This window comes from Candoia aspera, chromosome 1 (genome assembly GCF_035149785.1).
Source record: "Candoia aspera isolate rCanAsp1 chromosome 1, rCanAsp1.hap2, whole genome shotgun sequence".
NCBI classification, from domain to species: domain Eukaryota; kingdom Metazoa; phylum Chordata; class Lepidosauria; order Squamata; family Boidae; genus Candoia; species Candoia aspera.
In genome coordinates this window covers 284,015,248-284,038,390 of record NC_086153.1, presented here as the reverse complement: position 1 = coordinate 284,038,390, position 23,143 = coordinate 284,015,248, and the positions used below count along the sequence as shown (strand labels likewise).

At 40.8% G+C, this 23,143-nt stretch overlaps 1 protein-coding gene across 1 annotated transcript in view; it reads right to left on the bottom strand.

The window, feature by feature from the left end:
* The window catches only part of RASGRP1 (RAS guanyl releasing protein 1), a 64,004-nt gene that overhangs the window by 6,520 nt on the left and 34,341 nt on the right, over positions 1 to 23,143 (bottom strand). The window contains exons 7-16 of the mRNA XM_063288798.1: positions 22,420 to 22,593; positions 21,609 to 21,725; positions 20,350 to 20,625; positions 18,170 to 18,250; positions 16,708 to 16,812; positions 15,484 to 15,593; positions 14,601 to 14,745; positions 10,583 to 10,619; positions 8,739 to 8,885; positions 6,686 to 7,056 (exon numbers count right to left, since the gene is read on the bottom strand). Of these exons, the coding sequence (XP_063144868.1) occupies positions 6,686 to 7,056; positions 8,739 to 8,885; positions 10,583 to 10,619; positions 14,601 to 14,745; positions 15,484 to 15,593; positions 16,708 to 16,812; positions 18,170 to 18,250; positions 20,350 to 20,625; positions 21,609 to 21,725; positions 22,420 to 22,593 (1,563 nt within the window). The remainder of the gene's footprint in view (positions 1 to 6,685; positions 7,057 to 8,738; positions 8,886 to 10,582; positions 10,620 to 14,600; positions 14,746 to 15,483; positions 15,594 to 16,707; positions 16,813 to 18,169; positions 18,251 to 20,349; positions 20,626 to 21,608; positions 21,726 to 22,419; positions 22,594 to 23,143) is intronic.

The window sequence follows — 23,143 nt, the reverse complement described above, 5'->3', positions numbered from 1 at the left end:
CAACCTTTTGCATCCACAACCACATTCTTCTTGAGGTTGAAACATAACATTTTATTTGGAGGCAAACCCTTACAAACTTCCCACCATTTTCCTACCTCTTTTTTTAAAAACACCTTTCTTTCATTCTCTGATTTCCTGAGTGCCTCAGCATCATAATCTGATTACATCTCATTTCCTTAGCCATTCTCTCTCAATCTGTTCTCGACCCACCAAGGCTAAACCCCGATTTCCAGAATTCCTGCCTTTCCTTATGGAATATTCCTGTGCTTTGCTTCCCAATTTACTGGGTAGAATTAAAGCTACCTTCATTTACAATCCTTCTAACTCACTTTTGTTTCCCTTTCAGCATCACATACTGTCCTTTTTTCAGTTATCCCACATGAATATCCCTTTTTAATTTTTATTTTTATTAGATGGGTGCAAGTCCAGGTAAATCCATCAAGTGGTCTGAGTGTAAGGCCACCAAGTAATCAGGGCAAGTTATTCATTGGGAATGGACCTTGAATTTTAAAAAAACCACCTAGCTTAGACACAACTTATATTACGCTCCAAAAGAAATACTTTTCCGGAATAGAGTTCCGGAAAAAAAAATCTATACAAATTAGCTTCAAGAATCCTCTGTCACCCAATCTTGTGTCATGTTCACCGTTTCAATGTCTTTGATACATCGTAACGTTTCGCATGTCATTAGCAGGATGCGTGTTTCATCTTTCTCGGGAAGATGGGAGTACTTATCTTTTGGCTTTGCTCTGGAATGTATTCGCATTATCTACTGCGCTCAAGGTTACTTTCCCAGGCTAGCAACTCTGACGATTGCTAGCACCTGTGCCGGGCGGGGCTGTTACGAGGGAGGCGGGATACGTTTGCACCAAGGGTTTAAGTTTGTATTTGGCGCGCTTTTGCTCATTCTCAGCTTTCTCTGTATTTGCCTTTAGTTCCTTAATAAATCAGATTTCATATAGCAGCCTCTTGTGAGTCTGAGTATTTGGGCTAGGGCAATCATTACATAAAGCTGAGAATCTAAGATCCCAACTCCGCTGGCCCCTGTCCAGGAAAAGACAAGTTGTCTAACCCTGTGAGGGAGAGCGCCAGCGATGACCGAACCCGACATCGTGATGATGGAAGAAGGGGAACCGGACTCGACCGTGAGGCAGCCCGACCGACCGTCCCAGGGGGGGGAGCTGTCAGCCATCCTAGAAGAGGCGAGCTCCGAGTCGGAGGGTGAAGCCGGGGGTCTGAAAACCGCCCCGGAGACTACCGTAAATTCTCCGGGCGAGCTGGTCACCTGGGATGAGACCCAAGGGGATGTCACGGTGGCGGGGGGCCCATCCTGGAGGCAGAGATACCCATTATCCCCCACCGTGGTGCAGGTGCAGCCAACGGAGGGCTCCCCCACCCCGGATCGTATCCGAGTACTGGAGTCAAAAATGGACTCATTAGAAACTATACTGAAGCAGCTGAGCCTAGATGTGACCTCGTTGAGAGAAACCCGGGAAGGATCAAGCCAGCGGCATTCAACCCCTTCGTCCCATGGGCGGTCCCCGGAGCAGCGACGGCCGGCGCGGAGGCGCGAGGGGGACCAGTCGGTCCAGATGGAAACAGCAGCATCACCGGTGTGGCCGCCCCCGGGCCCCGCGCCGCCACGAGCCCGGGAGGTACCAACCCCTGCAGCCCCGGTGGCGGGGCGCAGCCCGGCGGGGGGCGGGATGAGAGACTTCCCTGTCAAGTTTGATGGGGACCCAACCAAACTCTCATTTTTTCTGACGAATGCTAAAGCCTACATGGAGGAATGGGGGTCGCTTTTTCAATCGGAAAAGGCAAAGATCATCACCATTGCCACCAAACTGAAAGGGAGGGCGGCAGACTGGTATGTCCAGATGTGCCAGTCGGAAGCGCCTGAACTGGAGAAATTCGATGAGTTCCTCTGGGCATTGAGACAACACTTCGAGGATCCCTTGGCGAAAGAGAGGGCAAAGCGAGCTCTGAAGGAACTTAAGCAGGGGTCAAGATCCGTGGCTGATTATGCACTGGAGTTTAAAGCGCTTGCTGGGAAGGTGGATGACTGGTCCCAAGCCACCATTATCGAGCTATTCAAGGATGGCCTGAATACAGAGGTGCTGCGCTGGTCCTTGGGGAGGGACGACCCATATACACTGTACGAATGGATCCAGCTGGCGGGGAGGGCTGAACATGCCCATGAGATCTTCGCCCATCGAAAGACCGCCAAATCGGGGCGGGAGGTGAAGCCCAGCCGCCCATCGAGCACCGGGGGGAGACCAGGACAACGACCCTGGGATGAGGAGCGAGAGAAGCGGTATGCAAAAGGCCTGTGCCTGAGATGTGGTAAAGAGGGGCATCGAGTGGCGGCGTGCCCGAAGGCAAAGGGAGAGGAACGGCTCGGCAAGCCGCCGACGAAGTCCCCTGCCCTGCCGAGGAAGCAGAAAGCCGCGGTGGCTGAAACCGAGGGAGACGATGCGATGTTCTACGAGGATGAGGGTGAGCCCGAAATCCTGCAGCCGGCGGGAAACGCCAGCCACCTGCTTTAAAGGGCGCCGCAGGGCAGGTGGTGGAAGAAGGGCGCGAGCCTTCATCGGTGAGTGGCAGTTACCGCATTCTCACGGTGAAGTTGAAGTTGGGCTCCCAATCCAAGACTGTAGAAGTATGGGCCATGATTGATTCGGGGTGTTCCCGGTGTCTAATGCACCCCGATGTGGTAGCGGCTTTGGAGCTACCTACTTTCCCTTTACAGCGACCCATCGCCTTTACACAGCTGGATGGGTCCATGGCAGGGGGCAAACCAGTCACCCATTTCACAGGGCGGGTAGCCTTGCAGCTGGGCAGCCATCGGGAAGGTTTGTCTTTTGTCGTGGCTCCAGTAGGGGGTCCCTTGGTGGTGTTGGGGGTGCCCTGGTTGGTGCAGCAAAATCCCCAAATAAACTGGGTTTACCGGACTATCACGTTTAGGGATGGGTTCTACCAAGCGACTGAGGGGAAGGGTGCCCCAGAGGAGATGGTGGGGGTTGCGGCAGCTGCGACTCCGCCTTGCCCGGCCCCTCCTCTGGAAGGCTTGCCGGCAGAGTACAGGATGTTTGCTGATGTGTTTGGCGAAAAGGAAGCCGACCAATTGCCCCCCCATAGAAAGACGGACTGTGCCATTGAACTGGTGCCCAACACCCAATTGCCCAAGCCAAAGATTTATTCCATGACACAAAAGGAACTGACTCTGTTGAGAGACTTTGTGGACAAAAATTTGGCGCGCGGATTCATCGAGCTGGCGAATTCACCGGTGGGGGCGCCGGTTCTCTTTCGCCCAAAAAAGGATGGGACATTGAGACTTTGTACCGATTTCCGCAGATTAAATGCCGTCTCAATTTCCAATAAATATCCCTTGCCATTGATCAAGGACATGTTGTCACATCTGGCTAAGGGAAAGATCTTCTCTAAGCTTGATTTAAGAGAAGCCTACTATCGTGTACGAATCAAGGAGGGCGATGAGTGGAAAACTGCCTTCAATTGCCCGTTGGGAGCCTTCCAGTATAAGGTGTTACCTTTTGGTTTGGCTGGGGCCCCTGGGGTATTTATGCAATTGATCAATGAAGTACTGCATGAACATCTGTTTAAAGGGGTATTGGTGTATTTGGATGATGTATTGATTTATACTGAAACCATGGAAGAGCATGTGTCTCTGGTAAAAAGAGTGCTGAGTAAACTCAGATCAGCAGAATTGTATGCCAAACTGTCTAAATGTGCATTTCACCAGACACAAATTGACTATTTGGGGTATAGAATTTCAGATAAAGGCATAGAAATGGACCCTGCCAAGGTGCAGGCTATCATGGACTGGGAAAGCCCCCGCACCCGCAGGCAACTTCAAAGTTTCCTGGGGTTCAGCAACTACTACAGATTATTCATAAGGGGATTCGCTGAAATTGCCTTGCCACTAACCGAATTGCTCCGAACCAAGGGTGTGGGAGATACTCGGAGAGTAAAGAATCCAGGGGCGCTGTTGCGCTGGACGCCTGCTTGTCAAACGGTGTTTGAGCGGCTTAAAGCAGCTTTTATCAAAGAGCCCATTTTGCAACATCCTGATCCCTCAAAACCTTTTGTGGTGCAGGCGGATGCCTCCGATTATTCCATTGGGGCATTGTTGATGCAACAAGACGGGACAGGATGCCTCAAGCCATGTGCCTACTTGTCCCGCAAGTTCTCCGAGACTGAGCGACGTTGGCATGTATGGGAAAAGGAGGCATTTGCAGTAAAAGCCGCGTTAGAAGCCTGGCGGCATCTGTTAGAGGGGGCGAATCATCCCTTTGAAGTGTGGACCGATCATAAAAACTTGGAGGCTCTTAGTACCCCTCGAAAACTGAGCCCCAAACAGGACCGTTGGGCTCAATTTTTTAATCGGTTCAATTTTCAATTGAAGTTTATTCCGGGGAAAAGGAATTTCCTGGCTGATGCGTTGTCAAGGCAACCTCAGGACTCTGGGGCAGCGCCAGAAGTGGTTAGCACCCTGTGGACAGCGCCCCAATTGGGGATGCAGGCTGTGACGCGTAGCCAAACACGCGCGCAGCAGCCACCCGCTGCGGACACCGCCCAGCCGAGCGCTTTGTCAATTCCTTCCCAGTTGCAACAAAAGTTTCTAAAAGAACTGAAAACTGATACTTGGTTGCTTGCAAATAAAAACAATGTTACTTTTGACCGAGGCTTCGCTTGGAAATCTAACCGCCTCTACGTCCCTGAAAGCCTCAGAAAAGAGGTGTTACTACGTTCACACGATGACAAACTGGCAGGTCACTTCGGGTTTGTAAAAACCTTGCACCTTGTTAGGAGGCAGTTCTGGTGGCCCACATTACGTAAGGATGTCAAAGACTATATTGCCTCCTGCACTGTTTGTGCGATGTCTAAACGCAAGGTGGGGAAGCCCCAAGGACTGCTGCAGCCGGTGGCTGTCCCTTCTTGCCCCTGGGATGAAATCTCCATGGACTTTATTGTTGAATTACCACCCAGTCAACGCAAAACTGTCATTTGGGTGGTTAAAGACTATTTCTCAAAACAAGCCCACTTCATCCCTTGCGTGTCCATTCCGTCGGCACGTCAATTGGCCCGCCTGTTTCTGGTACACGTGTACAGGCTACACGGATGTCCCTCCCGCTTAATTTCGGACAGGGGCACACAATTTACCTCACAATTTTGGCGGGCGTTCCTCAAATTGTTAGGAACGAAGCAAGCCCTGTCCACGGCTTGGTACCCCCAGACGGACGGGGCCACAGAGGCTTTAAATTCTACTCTGGAGCAGTACCTTCAAGCTTTTGTGAATTACCAGCAGGACAATTGGGTAGACCTCCTCCCTTTTGCCGAAGTGGCTTACAACAATGCAGTGCATCAAAGCACCGGCCAAACCCCATTTCGGGTGGCCCAAGGCAAAGACTTTGTACCTATCCCTGATCTACCGCAGCCTTCAGGCGGATCGGCCACTCCGGGTGATTGGGCGTCGCAACTGGCAGACTCCTGGCCAATGATTCAAAAGGCACTAGCTGAGGCACAATTGGATTACAAACAGTATGCTGATCGGAAGCGTGCTCCTCAGCCGGCGTTTCAAGTAGGGGACTCGGTTTACCTTTCCACCAAGTTCATAAAGTCCTCACAACCTTCAAAGAAACTGGCCCCTAAATTTGTGGGTCCTTTGCCAATTACCGCTCAAATTAACCCTGTGACTTTTAAACTTGACTTGCCTCATAACCTCAAGTGCTTACACCCTGTTTTTCATTGCAGTTTGCTCAAACCGACTATTCCTTCTGACCGCTGGCATCGCCAACCTCCACCTCCAACCCCCATCATGATTGACGGTCAGCAACACTTTGAAGTTAAAGAAATTTAAGAATCCTCTGTCACCCAATCTTGCCACTTCCATCTCTGACTGCATCTGCTTTTTACTTTGTGAGACCAATAGCAACCCTTCAACCATTTATCTAAGCGGACAAATGGCTTAACTCTTGTAAGGACTTAAAACAATATTCTGCTGGTTTCTAGGAGTTATATGTATACCACCAAAATAATACCTTACCTGGCTATAAATACATCCCAAATTCTAAGTCCCAATCAATTTAACAAACTGATTTAAGCAGAAGTTTGCATTCTTTTCTGGTGACAAGAATATCTTGGATAAGCTCTAGATGGATAATCTCTACACATCAGGCCTTCGATTTCATGACCTCCATGAAGGGGTCTCATCACAGCTACAACACCCACCTTCAGTCTGAATTTATTGTCCATTTTTATGGCAATGAACAACGTCCTTGCATACTGTGGTTTAATGCCTTTAATTCCACCTTTCCATCTCCCAAAATCATTCCGTCGGATTCAGACAGGAGCAACATCCCTCCTTATGACACCCTCGTCTTTAATAAATCACCTTTGGCTAGTTTTTATCCCTCTTTCATGGAGAAGGAACTATTATTTCTGCAAATATTATCATTTTTAACTGGCAGTTAAAAAACCGATTTTCAAGAAGTCTAACTTCAGAATCTTTGCACTCATTTCAATAAAATGTGATGGGCTTGTCACTGTCATAAAGGGCTGTTGTGCCTGAAAATGTGTTTCTACTTCAAAAAAAAAAGTAAAATCAAATTAGGTGGTTTCTACATACTCTCAGTTATTCTGTGCAGTTTTTAAAGCTGTTTCATACCTTTTCTAGTTCATGATATGTGGGTTTTAGTGTTTGTGGATCTTCCTTCATGTTTTGACCACAATCCTTGTTTTCCCATTTCACATACGCCTTTTTACGGCCAAGAACTGGACTTGGACATGGAAACACAGGAGTTGGCTGGAGAAAACTACTTTTGGATGATGTTCCTGACTCCCTTTGTAGATTGGACAGTTCATTACCATGTGCCATCATTATATCAGTTTGTGTACTCTTGTGTACCACAGACGGCTTTAGCCTTACTGAGATCTTCTGAGCCGATGCTCCCATAAGCATAATAGTTCTATCTTTGCTGCCTTCATTATGTTCAACCACCTCGCCATTAGAAAATGGAAATCCTCCCTCTTCCAGCCCTAAGGTAGGAAAAAAACACAGAACACAAGCATTGAGCATTGGGGATCATGATCAACTACACAATATTCTGGAATGCTCAGTGAAAGTAATAAGGGAAATATCTAGAGAGAACTATATACTGTATTTCCTTAACTTTATTCCTACCATTACTAACATTTCATCATGCAATTTGTCCATTACATTAACAATACTGACCCTACACTCAGGTTGCTTTTTGGTGAGAAACAATCCTACTACAGTAGTAATTTTTTAAAACAGTATGCAAGATTTACAACTGAAAAATCATAATGGAACATAATAGCATGCTCATAATGATCACTGCTAAATAAAAGGTAATAGCTCAGATCACACATGACATTAGGCCATGGTTTGTTTTAACCAGTTTCTTAATGAGCAACAGAGGTTAAGATCACACATCAAGGTATTAACTTGATAATTTACAAACAACAATATGGGTTCACACATATTCACATGCCAAAAATCAGACTCAGTTTCTGAAATCTCCAGGAAGAACTGAAAAACATTCCTGCTTGACACCCCAACCTCCTGCCAGAAGAGGCTGCCCTGAATTGGGTCAGCCCTCCCAAAATTGTATGGAGGCTTCTGTCCTGAACTCCCAGCCCAGGCTACAGCTGAGAATGCTGGGTGAAGAAGTTTACATCTATGGAGGATGCCTGGATCAGGAAGGCTGACCTAGGCAAATCAAAGGTCTAAGTCAGTAGAAAGCACCTTCTTTTCTCTGACCGTGCTCAGTTGGCCCATCACTGCTACTAGCCCACAATATTAAGCAAAAAATCTCTAATACTTAAAGTATCAACTCAAAACAATTAGCAGCAGCTTTCCCTTAGTTACTGTTCTTCAAATGTGCTGGACTTCTCCAAATACCCCCAAGACATGACAGGGAATATCAGGCTGGGAAAGACAGATCTATGGTCTGGAAAAGGAGTCAAAGCCAAGGTCAGATAGAAAGTTTGAGATATTTGAACAAAAATTGAACGTAGGAATGGACAGAATCCTTAAAATAGAAATTTCAGCTTGGGGTAAAAGACACATGAGAATGAGAAGGGACTACCATCTAAAATACGTACATCATAAAGACCTCCTGATAAAATACTAGCAAACTAAGCTGTGTGTCCAGAAGGATTTTCCCATCAAACCTCCATCAACCTAAATGATACTATGAATCTCTAAAGAATATCTGAGCTGAGGTACATATTATACATAAGATATAAAAAAAACCCTGTATGTATCTTTGTAAATCTGTGCAAATTCTAACTAGAATTCAGAAGTTAATTTAAAATGATATATTTTAATTACTAACATTGTTTTTATGCTGAATTATTGAAAGGAGCATCTGCCTGCCCTGTTATGCAGTTCTACTTACTACTTACTCAGTTTGGTAACGGGAATTAGTTGTGTGGCTTTAAAAACAAAGATATTGCATAGAAAGGGTGATCATCCACTGTTCACACTTAACATTTATTCTCTACGTATATATGTCTTCTGAAGACCTGACAAGTTTTTTGGGAGTGAATGGAATTTGCAGATGCATTGACAGTGGAAGGCCACTTTGAAAATCATCCCTACCCAGCTGATTCTAACTATCATTATTCTTAAAAAAACAGAAAAACTATTTAGTAACAATAAATGATACCAGAATGTTTCATTAAACTGAACTTACCATGCATGTGCTCTTTAAGTCCCATGGGACAGAGGCTAGATGCAAGAGCTGATGCTGGACTGTTATCCACAGCTGTCACTTTGGGTCTTCTCTTACATTCAAATACAACCAGATCTTTGCATTGCTTATGGCAGTTCATTCCACAGTCTTCAAGCAAATAAAAACAAAGTCAGCTTACTGGCTTAGTGGCAAAAAGTAAAATCAGATTTATTAACATACTAATTCCTCTTCTATCCCAAACCCCTTTCTGAACTTTGCAAAAGTCCCAGAAAATGCTATACCAGAATAAATGTAACTCAGGCCTTATGCAGGGTTTACCAGAGATAAGCCTCAAAGTGGCTTAATCCCACTATTTTTATCTATCTATCTATCTATCTATCTATCTATCTATCTATCTATCTATCTATCTATCTATCTCAGCAATGTCACCTACTTTCCTTTGCTATGCCATATGTTATGCCACATTCATACTTTTAATGCAGTTAAAGTATACTTTTAAGCATTCAAAATATAGAACACTATTACATGGCATTGCTACTTAACTAAAAGCCAAATTACACCTTTTTATAAAATCACCTGCCAGTTAATGACGTGATTGTTTCTTCACAGATTTTGCAGTTACCCAGGAAACGAACAAAGCAATGGAGGAATATAGATAGGATTTTTTCCCCCGTTTCTAGGTTCATTTATTTATTTATTTATTTAACTTATACATCACCCAACTCACCATAAAAGTGACTCTGGGAGGTTTACAAATAAAAGTTATAAAAACCATTATAGAAATACAAAAATACAAAAAGAAAAGAAGATAAAAGAGGGAAACTAAAAGGTGGAGAGAGCATCTTTAAGCCACCACGCTCCCCCAGGGCTGTGTACCACTCTTGGATCCCCAAGCTAGTTGGCAGAGCCAGGCCTTGACACTCTCCCTGAAGGCCAGAAGAGTGGGGGCCAACCTCCCCTCAGGGGGCAAGATGTTCCACAGGGTGGGGGCAACGGCAGAAAAGGCTCTCCTCCTCAACCCCGCCAGTTGGAATTCTTTAGCCGACCGGGTCCCCGACATGCCCTTCCTGCCAGGCCGGGTGGGATGGGTTGATGTGATTGGGATGAGATGGTTCCTCAGGTAACCTGGGCCCATGCCATGAAGGGCTTTAAAGGTCATAACCAACACCCTCAATTGGACCAAGAAGCACACCAGCACCCAATGCAGCTTGCGCAGCAGAGGTGTTACATGTGCAGCCCTAGAGGCGCCCTAACTGCCTGTGCCACCACATTCTGCAACAGCTGCAGCTTCCAGATACTTTTCAAGGGTAGCTGTCAGGTTTTGGGCGAACAAACGGACACTGAGCCCAGAATAAGGTCAAGTCTTTATTGCTTCTCAAGTACACAGAGAACATTGCCAAACTGATCTAACTAATAGGCTCTAAGGGATAAATTCCAGAAGTCTCTAAGGGGGATCCTGCCTGTCTTGGCTGTGTGCCCAAGGTCCCCCACACTGTGAACACACTTCTTCCCCTGGAAGGTGCCTCCTCCCTCCTCGCTTGTGACCTCCATAACAGTAGCCACACGTAGAGCACACTGCAGTAGTACATACGGGAGACGACCAGGGTGTGAGTGACTCAAAGAAGGGCTTCCTGATCCAGGGAAGGGTGCAACTGGAGCACAACATGAAGCTGAACAAAAGGCCCAACTTTATGCTAAGGATCTTATTTGTAAAGTAATTTTAAATCCGTTCTTCAAGAGAAAAAAAAAGTGCCACAATGCACTATTATGGGTATCGTGGTAAACTCTGCTGCTCTTTATAAGCTATTTTAAAGATGATTAATTAAAACAAAAGGTTGGCTTACCTTTGCACCTATATCCTTGTTTAATAAGACCCCAAAGCTAAAAAGGTAATGAAAAACATATTACAATATTGCATTCAAGTTAAACCATAGGTTTAAGCTGTTCTTCAACTCTATTTCACATTTTAGTTTCACAAAATGAGCAAAAATATAAAATGTATGGCTGTTCCTTTTTCAAAAACATTATTTTTCCTCATTATAAACACGTAAAAATGCCTTGCAGGAACACCAATGAAGGAAGAAGGCCTCTTACCCCCAGAATAATTTTTAAAATCTTCCAAAACCAGTGTAGTCCAAAACCATAGGCACAACCTAGAATACTCTGGATGTGTATTTATCTTAGTTAATTATCTACCACAATTTTCATAGAATTTAGAATATTTTAAAATAATTCCATCTTTATTTCAATTTGTGAACTGCATTTAAAATGACCAACAGAAGATGTAAGAATTTCAACTTGATTCTGCTACAGTTTAAGAGGAGTTAGTTACTGGTCTGCAGATAATTCTCTAGATCTAAATTCTGACTTTTCCTGACTCACGCTGGCTACTTTCACTGCAGGGAATTCCAGAAGCTGTTTTTACCCAGAGGTCTCAACATCTGGAACTGATAAATAGTCCCAGAGGTCAAAAGTGCTAGAAGTGAGTAGCCTTCAGTGCCTTTATATTTATGCTCAGAGTGTGGTAAATAACCATGATGAGCTTGAGCTTGTAGTACACAAGATAATATGAGTTAACAGGTATAATGGAGATTAGCTGAAAAGACTCCCAGGACTGGAGTATAACAATTGAAGGATACACTTTGTTCAAAAAGAACTGAAGCAACAGAAAGAAAGTAGGAGTTATACTGTATGCTAAACAATCCTGCTTAGAAGTCTAAATGAATGAATTTGGCAATGCTGTAGAAAGCATCTGGATTTCAAATTAGTGGTGGAACAAATAAAAATGACACAGCTATTGGTATGTACTCTTCCAATCAAAAGGGATGAAGCTGTCTCAAGAAGCAAATTCAAGATATTTGAAAGTGAAGTTGCAGTGAGGGGAGACTTTAACTACCTGACATCAGTTGGGAGGAAATTCCAGACTTGTCTTTATGACAATTTTCTCCTACAGAAGGTTGAGAAAGGCACAAGAGGATTCTTGACTTCATATTAATCAATAGGGGAGGCTTAGAAAAAGAAGTAGAAGGAGCAGATGGGAATCATGTAATTCTGGAGTCCTTACTATTAAGGAAAACTAAAACTCAGTATAGTCAAACATTCATCTTGGACATCAGAAAAGCAAATGTTAATAAACTCAAGGCAATGGTAAGTAGGACCCCACAGCAGGTGAAGCTAAGAGGAAAATGAACTCAAGATGGATACAAGTTTCCAAAGTAGGATATATCAAAAACAGAATTGCAAACCATTCCAATGGGAAAGAAGAATGGAGCACTGTGAAAGAAACCAATATAACTACGCAAAAAGCTTAGTGAAGATCAGGGGGGAAAAAGGATACATAAAGAAAATGTTAACAGGGCCAAATCACAACGGAAAAATACAAACAGGGAACTGTAGAACAGGTGTCAGGAAAGTGAAAGTTCAGAATGCACTGAGGCTAGTAAAGAATGCTAGTAACAAAAAGGGCCTTTTGAGATATGTACAAAAGAAAACAGAAGATCAACTGCTCAGTAAAGAACACAAAAGAGTAACAGGAAACAAAGAAAAGAGAGGGTTACCAAACTCCTACTTTGGTTCAGTATTCTTCAACAACAAAGTATGTGTTCTACTAAGAAACTAAAGGACAAGATGGACTAAACCTTGAGGCTGATAGAAACAAGATTAAGGAATATTGCTTTATTTTGAATGAGTTTAAAACTCTAGGACAAGATGAATCACATCTTAGGATATTGAAGTAATATGTATGTATTACCTTTGAGGTATTCTGGAAGAACAGTGAAGGACTAGACGGCTGAAAGAGAGAAAATCTGATCTCATCTACAAAAAGCAGGGACGGGGAGAGGACGATCGAGGAGACCATAGACGAATCAGCCTGGCATCAATATCTGGGAAGATTTTAGAGAATTCTAAAAATATAAGTCTACAAAACACCTTGAAAAAAAAGCAGTAATTATCAGAAGCCATCATGGATTTATTAAGGACAAATCTAGCCAGACTAACCCCATCTCTTTTTTGGTTGGGTAACTTCCATCATAAATTGTGGGAATACTATAGACATAATATACTTTGACTTCAGCAAAGAATTTGTCGAAGTACCTATGGCATGCTGATTGGCAAATTATTTAAATGGGATGGATGGCATGACAAACTAAATAGCTTGAAAACCATACTCAAAGAGCACTCATCAATGGTTCATCACCAAATTGAAGAAGTATCAAATGGGGTGCCACAAGCATCAGTCCTGGAATCCTACTCTATTTTTTTCATTAACATTTTGGATGGTAAAGTGAAGTGAAGGAAATGTTTATCAAATTTGCAGAATAATAAAAATTGGGGGGACAGGTAATACCCCACCAGAGAGGAATAAAATTAAAAACAATAATCAGCTAGGTTTGAGAAATATACTGTAAGTAACAGAATGAAATTTAACAAATATAATTGCAAGTTCTTCATTTAGAAAACCAAAATCAAATGCCCAGTTACAAGATGGGAGATTATAGGATGCTGATTTAGCAATAATACTTCCAAAGGAGATCTTGGAATAGTAGCTGATTGCAAACTGAATGATGTAGCTGCAAAGGCAGCAAATAATTTGACTGCAAAGGTGGCAAATAATTTGACTGCAAAGAAGGTAAATGACATTTTAGGCTGTATCAGAAACGTTTAATTTCCAAATCCTAAGAAGTAATAATTTCACTTTATTCTGCTTTGGTCAGATCCCTACCTCAAGTACTGTGTCCAATTCTGGGCACCCACACTTTAACAAAGATTCAGAGAAACAGAAACAGGTTCAGAGAAGGGCATAAAAATGATCAGAGGACTGGAAATCAAAACCTATGAAGAGAGAGCAAAGGATGTGGGTATGTTTAGCTTTGAGAAGACATTACTTTTGAGGGACAAGGATATGATAGTACCCTTCAAATACCTGAAAGGATATCACATAGAAAAAAGTTGTATTTTTCCTGTCTCATCCCAAGTGCAGGACATGCAATAATAGATTTAAGCTAAGGAAAGCAGAGTACTGACTGTTAAACGTAACCACTTAACAGTAACAGCAGTTCCATGGTGGTGGAACAAATTAATCAGAGTGGTGGTGGTTTCCCCTTTCCTAGATGTGTTGACATGGAGGTTAAGTAGCCACTGGTTGCTTTAATTCGGATTCCTATACATAGCAAGTTGGGCTTGATGGCTTAAATGGCTCCTATGAAGTACTACTGTCAGGGACAGCTAAATCTTCTCCCCATGAAGACTCCAGGCACTACTGCCATAAATTATAAGTGAAGGCTGTGATACAAGAAGTCAACCAGGAATGTCTGGAGATTACCCTGAGCCAAAGGTAAGAGCTCTGAGATAGCTCTGAGATATAATCATATTAAGTTCCCTATGGTAAGAAAACAGTATTTCAATAACCAAATATGTTACCATGCAGCCATTTTATAGAAGGTAAGCAGGCCATGTCACTGCCTTCAAAGGACAGCCGATGGCATGCTACTGAATTCCATTATGGAAAGATGCCTCCATTGAATCAGATCATTAGTTAATCTGGCATTGGTCAGCAGCAACTTTTCAGGATTATATATACTTAGATGACTCATACCTCTGCAGTTGAAACTGAAAATCTCTGAAATTTGACCTGAAACCTTATTCATGCAAAGCATGCATCTCATAACTAGGGTATGACTCCTTCCCATTCTGGCACCTAACAGTAATTAAAGTATTAAAGCACAACAGATGAAGTGAATTCCACCATAGTAACAGAAAGCTGGAGTTAATATTACAACCAAACATTTCCTGACAACAATTTGTTACACACATCATGTGATATAATTTTACTTTTCAAATACCCCCTACCCCCAAGCTTACAAATCCAGCACAGTTGTCACAGAATGTCGGCTTTAGGTAAGTGGTCTCCTGGAAATTGTGGGCAAAGCCAAGGCCTAGTTTAGAATAGATTGAACTGGCCCTCATGAAGTAGGCTGTTATTTCATCCCTGCTAATCAGACCTTCCCTGCAAACAAGCAAAAAAAGAAGGTCAATTGAGGCTGAATACTGCTAAAGGAGGAGGAATTAACAGTGTCTCCCCCCTCTATTTCAATTCAACCACACATCTGCCAGCTCATTAATATAAAAGCACAAATTCATTTTCACAGCAAAGAGTATTTAGAAGTACATTAAACACATACACACCCTGCATGATCCTGTCAAGTAGATCACAAGGGCTCTTTCAGAATTCTTCAAAACCAGCTTGAGAAGCAGCCTTCACAAACAATCCTGAACATGCTGTACAATTATCAAAACAAAGAAGCAGGCCAGGGAATAATTGCTAGCACTGTACCTTCAAATTGCCCTTTATGATTTCTAAGTCTGTTTGGGACAATGAACAAGCTTAAAGGACAGGAAAAATGCACAGTAGGCATCCCTTAAATATGAAAGCATTTATAACCTCTTGCTCTAAGGTAAATTATTTGAAGCCAAGCAAGATAAGCAAGCTTTTCACTGATGTTATTGAACAATCATACAAAGGAGTAGTAGATAAGGCTCATAAACTGGTCAGAAGCTCAAGGAATGATCTTGAGAAACCCATCCTCAACGAGAACCAAATTTCAAGGCCCCAAGATGGTAAGAATAAGGTGGCAATATAAGTATGTACAGCACTGTAACACTTCACATTACAAGCCCAGCACTTTCCCGTTTGAATGATACAGGTATAAATGATAAGTGAGGAACATTGTTTATAAGTAAATACCTGTCTTTATCCATTACGCAAAAGGAGAAGGGAAAGCTTGCAGCAATCTTCTCAAATTCTTCTTGAGAAATATATCCATCCTGATCATGGTCATAATTTTTAAAAACAGACTGCATGAAGTAACAAGAAAAGCAGAAGTTGAAATAAGTCAAATATCACTTACCGTTCCTGAATTGACTAGGAAACTGGATTCCATTGCCCACATTGTCCCTTCCAATTCTGTGAAATAGCACTTAATATACAAATAGCTAATACGGATTTGTGATGTTTTATAGTGGTTTAATTTCAGAATACTTTTTAGAAGAGTGTCATATAATGCAAAAAAAAAAAACCCAAATGGGCATTTCTCCTTTTCTCTGTATTCATTAAAACGTTAACTGGCATTTAAAAGTGTTTTGACTGATATTTAGCTTCTGCGCTTTCTACTGATGTATCGTGTCTCCACTTAGCCCTCTGCAGAAGTGTGAGTGTGTATACACACACCCAGAAAAACACAACATGCAGCTCTGTCAAGTACTTACTTAAAGATTTCATATAAATTACTCAACTTGGCAAAGAGTTTAGCTGTAACATCATACTGCATGAACACCTCTTTTTCTGCAGTGCTATTCCTTCTTTCCCTGCAAGTGTTAAATTGCTATACATCCATTCCACCATTATCTCTCTTCCTGAGTTTATGCACCATGATTTTCAAGTTACATTTTTCAAAGTTTTGTAGCCAGGTCTGTGATTTGCAGTCATGTGTTAAAAAGAGTGTTAATTTAGGTTACTTCAGAGTACATTTCCCTGAGTTTGTTTCATAGGGAGCTGCTAGCAGAAAAGTTCCTTCACATCATGAGTTGAGACTGAAGGCTAACCTAGACAACACACAACAGCTTATCATGTCCAGATTTCATTTACTGTAACTACATTAATGGCCTAATGCACATGGAAATGGTAGTATATGGGTAGGGGATAGCCATAACTTTCTCTCCAGCCTCTTAGTTTGTGAAGTGCTTTCATAGGGGTTTCCAAACAGAAGGACTGGAAGGAAATAAAGTTAATGTAAAAGAAGTTAATAAGATCCAGAAGTACAGCAGTGGTATAAACATATTATCTTCTCGTAATATCCTAATGGAAATGGGAATTCTGCATTGAACACATTAACTACCATTACGATATACAATGAATCAGGATTCAGAAGGCTACACAAAACATTTGTAATAAATAATGCAGCATACTTACATCTACCATTCTCTGAACATGCTTACTAATTATCTTTGGATCAGGTTTGGGGGCAATTCCAGATGCCCAATCTGCTACAACCGGTGGTTTACAAGGTGTCAATGGCTAAAAAAGTAAAATATATTTACATATTTATTGAGGAAAAGCATTCATAAATGTTTAAAAGCAGTTATATGTTTAGAATATTACAATCTTTAGTATAGAACTATTAAGCATTATTAAAATGAAACTGCCAGATAGTTTGGGTAACTCAACTTTATATAATATTTTTCTCTTATGTAGTTTATGTAGAGTTGCTGAGAGTCGGGTAGCACATAAATTTAATTAATTAATTACTTGTCCATATTATCAAAACTATATTTTCATTAATACTCTGGGTCTGGAAATCTCAGTTCAGAAGAGCCCTGGATAACATCATTAGCCACTGCCATAGATCAGAGTACTTCTTGTGAGGCAGATGTCTTTGAAAAGGGCAAAAAGGGAATCATAAATTAGTAGATCATAATCTATCCTCCTCTTTTTTTCAGCTGCCTGCAAAGCCTGTACACTAGGAGACTGCCCTTCATTTTTCAAAAATTGCTTCTGAGGGGGCCTAGAATTAACGTCACCAGAAATGGTGGAGGAAGGAACACTTCGAAGGTCACAAAAGCAAATTGGGAGACTGCCCAATCCTGTGATACAGAGAAGACAGATTCAGCTTTAGAGGAGTCTCTTAAGAATATACCTGAAACTATCATCCCCTACCATTATTGCTGATGGTGTGAAGGCTAGGTCTGGCCCTTTTCCAAGGTACTGATGATCTTGTGAAAAAGAGACTCCAGTTCAGAAGTCTCTAAAGTTTGATATTTTGTTATTTGGGGGTATTTCCTATTTATGATTCCATTAGCACATGCAGCCCTAGTTCTCTTTTTACAGCCCTTGGAGACATTTCTGGCCATGATCGTTGAAAATGATGGCACAGTTAAAGACTATTGTGTGAGTCCTAAAATATTTTACTAGCATAGCAAATATTTTTACTTGTACTTATCATATCTTCTGGTTGTTATACTTATCAATAAATATAATAAATAAATAACAATTTAAAAAATAACCCCTTGAAATTTCTTCCAAAACTCTGCCCTCACTCAACTTGAGACCCTCTTCCTCTCAAAAATGTTAAGTGAGGTCTTTGGTCACTGGAAGGTTGCCAAGCCCTGTTCTAGCCCATTAACTTGCTAAGGTTTTTTTTGTTACCATTGTGTTTGGATGCTGAATTGGTTTTGACTGCCTATTAAATTTTGCCCTAAACAGTATATATCTTAGTAGACAATACTGCTATTGTTATTGAAACATATAACGAATACATTTGTATTGCATTTATTGAATAGATTACTATTATGGTCTATATTAAATTATTATATTGTTGTTGTTGTAATATAATTCAAGTATCTCTACATTCTGTTTTGGAGTAAATTTTTCTTACTGCAGCCCGGTGACTTCTTGGCTCTCGTGCATATGAAAGTTCATAAATTTCATCTTCTGTATAGTAAAGGTCAAGAGACAGCTGAAAATGAATACAGGAACAGTTTTATCTCCAAAATGTTATAGCCTTCTCCAGAAATGTTGTCTTTTCTGAATCTGTAGTCTCTAATATATCACAAACACCTAGATATCACAAGCCTGGACATCACATACAACAAAAAATGAACACACTTTTCCAGCATTTATCCATACATATTCCAAAGCTGTAGGTGAGAGCAGAGCAAATCTGAGAGCTTCTGGTACCAGCAGCTGACTACTCCAAAGCAATTTATTCAAAATCTACTCCCATTTTAAATATTTTTCTGAAAAAAAATATACTGGAAATGCAAGCAGTAGCAAAATAGTTCAGGCTGTGCTCTGGCGAAAAATGACCCACTTTCAAGTCTTAATAGATTACATATGAGGATTTTCAGGCTCATGGGATATATTCCATGAGACTTTCCAATTCAGTCAAATATCCTCCTGTCAGGCATTATCCTGTAACATCCCACTGCTCACGTGTTCTTTTACTTGTTGTGGTATTAGGAAAGACAACTACTGTATATAGTCTTTTCCCCACCCCCATGTCCTGTTTACATGTTTTCTAGAAATCATTTGTACATCACAACAAGGAGGCAGGAGAAGACCATGGACAAATAAGATACCATTTTCATTGTTCCCACAATCTTCCCATTTGACTGCTCAAGCTGATACACAGAGAGGTAACTCTGTGTGTGTGTGTGTGTGTGTGTGTGTGTGAGTGTGAGAGAGAGAGAGAGAGAGAGAGAGAGAGAGAGAGAGAGAGAGAGAGAGAGACTGTTTGAGTCAGTTACAATAAAAGAATAGGATATGTACAAATCCCAAAAAGCAATCTCTAACCACTTTCTCCCAAAGAAGCATGGTATGATTCCACTCATTATTGTTAAGATTATCCACAGCTGACGTTAAAATGAAAGCACAAGCTTCTCATAGCTACACTGAAGCAAAAATGGAGATGAAGGAGACAGGAGAGGCTAGACCAGTGTTTTTCAACCTTGGCAACTTGAAGAGGTCTGGACTCCAACTCCCAGAATTCCCCAACCAGCCTGATGGCCAGAGAATTCCGTGAGTTGAAGTCCAGACCACTTCAAGTTGCCACGGTTGAGAAACACTGGGCTAGACCATTCTTCCCCCATCTGTTGATACCCATCTGAGGAATTCTGGGAGTTCTGGTCACAATTCACCCAGAGGGTACCAAGCAGGGAAAGGCTGAGCTAGAGTAATTATCATAATGCTAAACTCCAGTCAGCATTATGTCCAGTCTAGCTCAGGAATGCCTGATTTTACATTATAACTATTGTATGGATTAATTTTAGCTACTAAATTGAGATTTTAAAAATATTAACTGTATTTTTAAAGGAGCACTAGTGGCATTTAAAATCCTATTTCATCTTTCACAAGAAGCAATTTATATTTATACCCTCACTTAGCTTTACACTAGCATTGTGAAAGACTACAATCTATTAATTTTGAACATGACATCATTTTGCTGAAATATAATTAGAAAAATGTTTTTAAGATTAAAGTCTTAGAGCCAATTCACATCTTAGCACCACAGTGTTAAGCTGTCAAAATCTGTTTTCAAAGATTTGAAGCACAAAGCAATTGTATTAATAACGTTGAACTAGCTTCTTATACTGATCAGCTACATTACGTTCAGTATCCACTATAGAGCTGCTATCCATTCAACATTCACAGTGAGGGAACACTGGCATGGATAGTATGCAAACAAGTTGTTAGGATGGCAGTTCTATAACTGTAAACCTTCACATCTGTAGAAATCTAAGATAAGTGAAAGCCATTTTTGGCACTAATTAAAGTATTATATGGCAGTATGCGCCATAGCACTAAGCAACATACAGAAATAGCTGGCTCACAAGGCAGCGAAGCCAAAGACTCTTATCCTTGTGCAGAAAACAACTTAACATTGTTTTTCAAAAATGAAAAGGTTTACTGTCCTAGAAGTTTGGTATTTGCATCTCATAGAGCTGAACAGAGACAAAATGTAATGTTCTACCTATTTAAAATCGCTCAGCTTGGTTTAACTTTTAAAAAAGCAAAAGCAGATGACATAAAATACAATCTATAAATGCAGAGACTTACTGTAAGGAGATGGACAAGATCTTTATTAGCCTCCAGAGGGGGACCTATCTCCTGCAGCTGTATCAGTTCATTGACATGATTATACAAAGAATACAATTTGTGCATATTAACTCTTTTATCTTCCAAGTAATCTGGCATAGCTTCATAAAGGGAAATTAAATCTTTCAGATGTACTCCAAGGATAGGGATTTTAAAGTTACTGCACTCATTATAAGCACGTCTGTAATTATCATAGTTCCTACAGGATGACAGCAGTTCAGTCATTTCACTGAATATCTAAAGGCAAACCAACAAACAACGAATTCAGTCAGCTTTGTTCATAGTTTGGAATCATTTTAGTATCATATAATAAATAAATTATCCTAGCATGTTTGCCATGAAACACAAGTACAACAACTAAGTTATGATATAATGCCGAGTCATGTTTAAGCATAATAAGAATAAACTCACAAACTCCCCTCTTTGGACACAACTGCAAGGAGGTGATTAAAAGGCTCTGCTTCCAGCTTAAATTAACCATGCTAGGGTCAACTGAAAGTCAGCTTCACAAATTAGAGTTTAAGTTGTCATATTTAAGAGTAAGCTCACTTACCCAGATTCCCATGCAGTTAATCTAAAATTTGAAGTTCCTCTTCCCACACAGTCACTATGACATGTTCTGATAATATTAATTTATGGCTTAGTGTTATACTCATACAGGACATACATTCAAGCATTTTGCAATCTTATACCACAATCCTATATAGACAATCCCTTTTTGAAAATAAAGTTTCAGTGGCAAACCTCTGACCACAACTTAATCATTATTTTGAAACTGGTAGATGGAATAATAAATTATTAAGTATTTATGAGGTTCATCATCATGAGGGCAATGCCATTTGTTAATAAATCTGATACTATATTGGTCAATGGTCTTAATTGCTCTTACAGCTGAAAGATGGTACATGAATTAGGACTGTGCAAATCATTCCCAGCAATGCATCATAAAGTGGCCCAAGATGTTGTCCAACCTGTGGCTCAAGGAGCTGAAATGACAAGATACCATCTCAGCACGTGTTTGTACATGACAAAGACACTTCCAGTGGAATTGCCACAAAAATGAAATAACCTGGCAACAGGAAACAATGCCTAAACATTTGGAACAGCACATTCAGAAAGTCACTTTGCCCAGTGCCCCTCTAAATTGCTTGTCCAGCCATAATATGAATATTGTAGAATAAACAAACAAACAAACAAAAAACAGAAAAAGCACAACTAACCTTATGGATGTCATGAGGAACATGAGAACTTGTTTCTTTAAGTCTAGAGATGGAACTGTGACAAAGACCTCCTATCACAGCCATTAATGTGTTGAAATTTTGCAACTGATGGAGTTTCTGCATTAAAAAAAGACCAGTACAATAGTTTGACAGGAAATATACAATTTTTGACTAAGATAATTGAAATGGATATTATCTCAATAAGATTTAAAGCCATTTTTCCCAATACAGCTTTAAAAACTACACCTTTTATTCAGTGTTAGTAACAATATTTTACTCTGAGGTTATCTAATCCACTTGCCTTGAGTTGGGTAAATGCTTTTTTAGTTTCAAAAACTTTTAATGTTGTATTTTTCCCCCCATAGGAAACATGATCTGATAAAATAAAAGAACCAGGCCTAGCATCAGTATCTAATATAAACAGGTGGATACCAAGCCATATGCTGTAAGAGATTCCTGTTCCCCAGGCATATGTTTATCTTGCCCAGTTCCTTTCCTATATTTCTATGGACAGTGGTACCAATGTTTTTGGATCCAAATGGCTGCTTGGTAGCCTTTGTGCATTTCTCATAATGCAATATTCAGCATCAATCCATTCAGTCCCCATTCCAACAATGCTGGCAATGCCATTTAAGCCTGTTCAAAAAAGGAAATGACTGATCACTGCAGGACTAATAAGGACTCCATTTCACAGCAGGCACTGATAGCCTTACTGGGGCATGGCAGTGATGGTGAGTTGAACGTAATCCCAATTATTAAATGAACAAATGAAGACTAAACCAAACTCAAAACAATTCATAACTGAACTGACCTGGGCCACATGAATGAACTTGATGAATACTTCAGCTCGAAGCTGTGGTGTTGGTCTATTTAATACCATCAGTTGGACCCACTGTGAAATACCGTTACAAAGAGTGATTGAGCGTTCCATTGTGGGATTGTCCTTCACACATCCATTTATGATGTAGTTTTGATAATCTGGAAACTTCAGGTAGAGTAACCATTAATTGTCAGCTACAAGCAAATATAGTTTTCCATAAAATTATTCTATATAACTTTCACTTAGCTTATGGAAATCTAAACAGAGTTATTAAAATATAATCTAAAGCTAGCTAGCCAGCTTTAAACAACAATACTCTAGAAAACTGATTAGAAAATCTCTTATGTTACATTAGTGCTATAAAACATTTAAAGGTGTACATGGTGGACATAAAATAATTTCATGTAGCACAGTATTTTTGCATGTAAATTCCTACATTATTTTAGGAATCTCCACGCTGAAACTTGCTAATGGTATAGCTTCACAAAAACCATCTAATCAAATCAGATCCTTGCTTTATTTATAATAAATGTACAAATCAATTTCTATACAGATGGAAATTCACCCTCTATTTTTACATGCAAGATCAACTGTGAGGTACTTTGCCTCATTTAAAGTGTCCTCCCCTGGCATTTATAGTATTTGACATATCTGTTATTGAGGATGAACTCTTGAACAAAAACAAAGCAACAGAATATGGACACTAGTATGAATA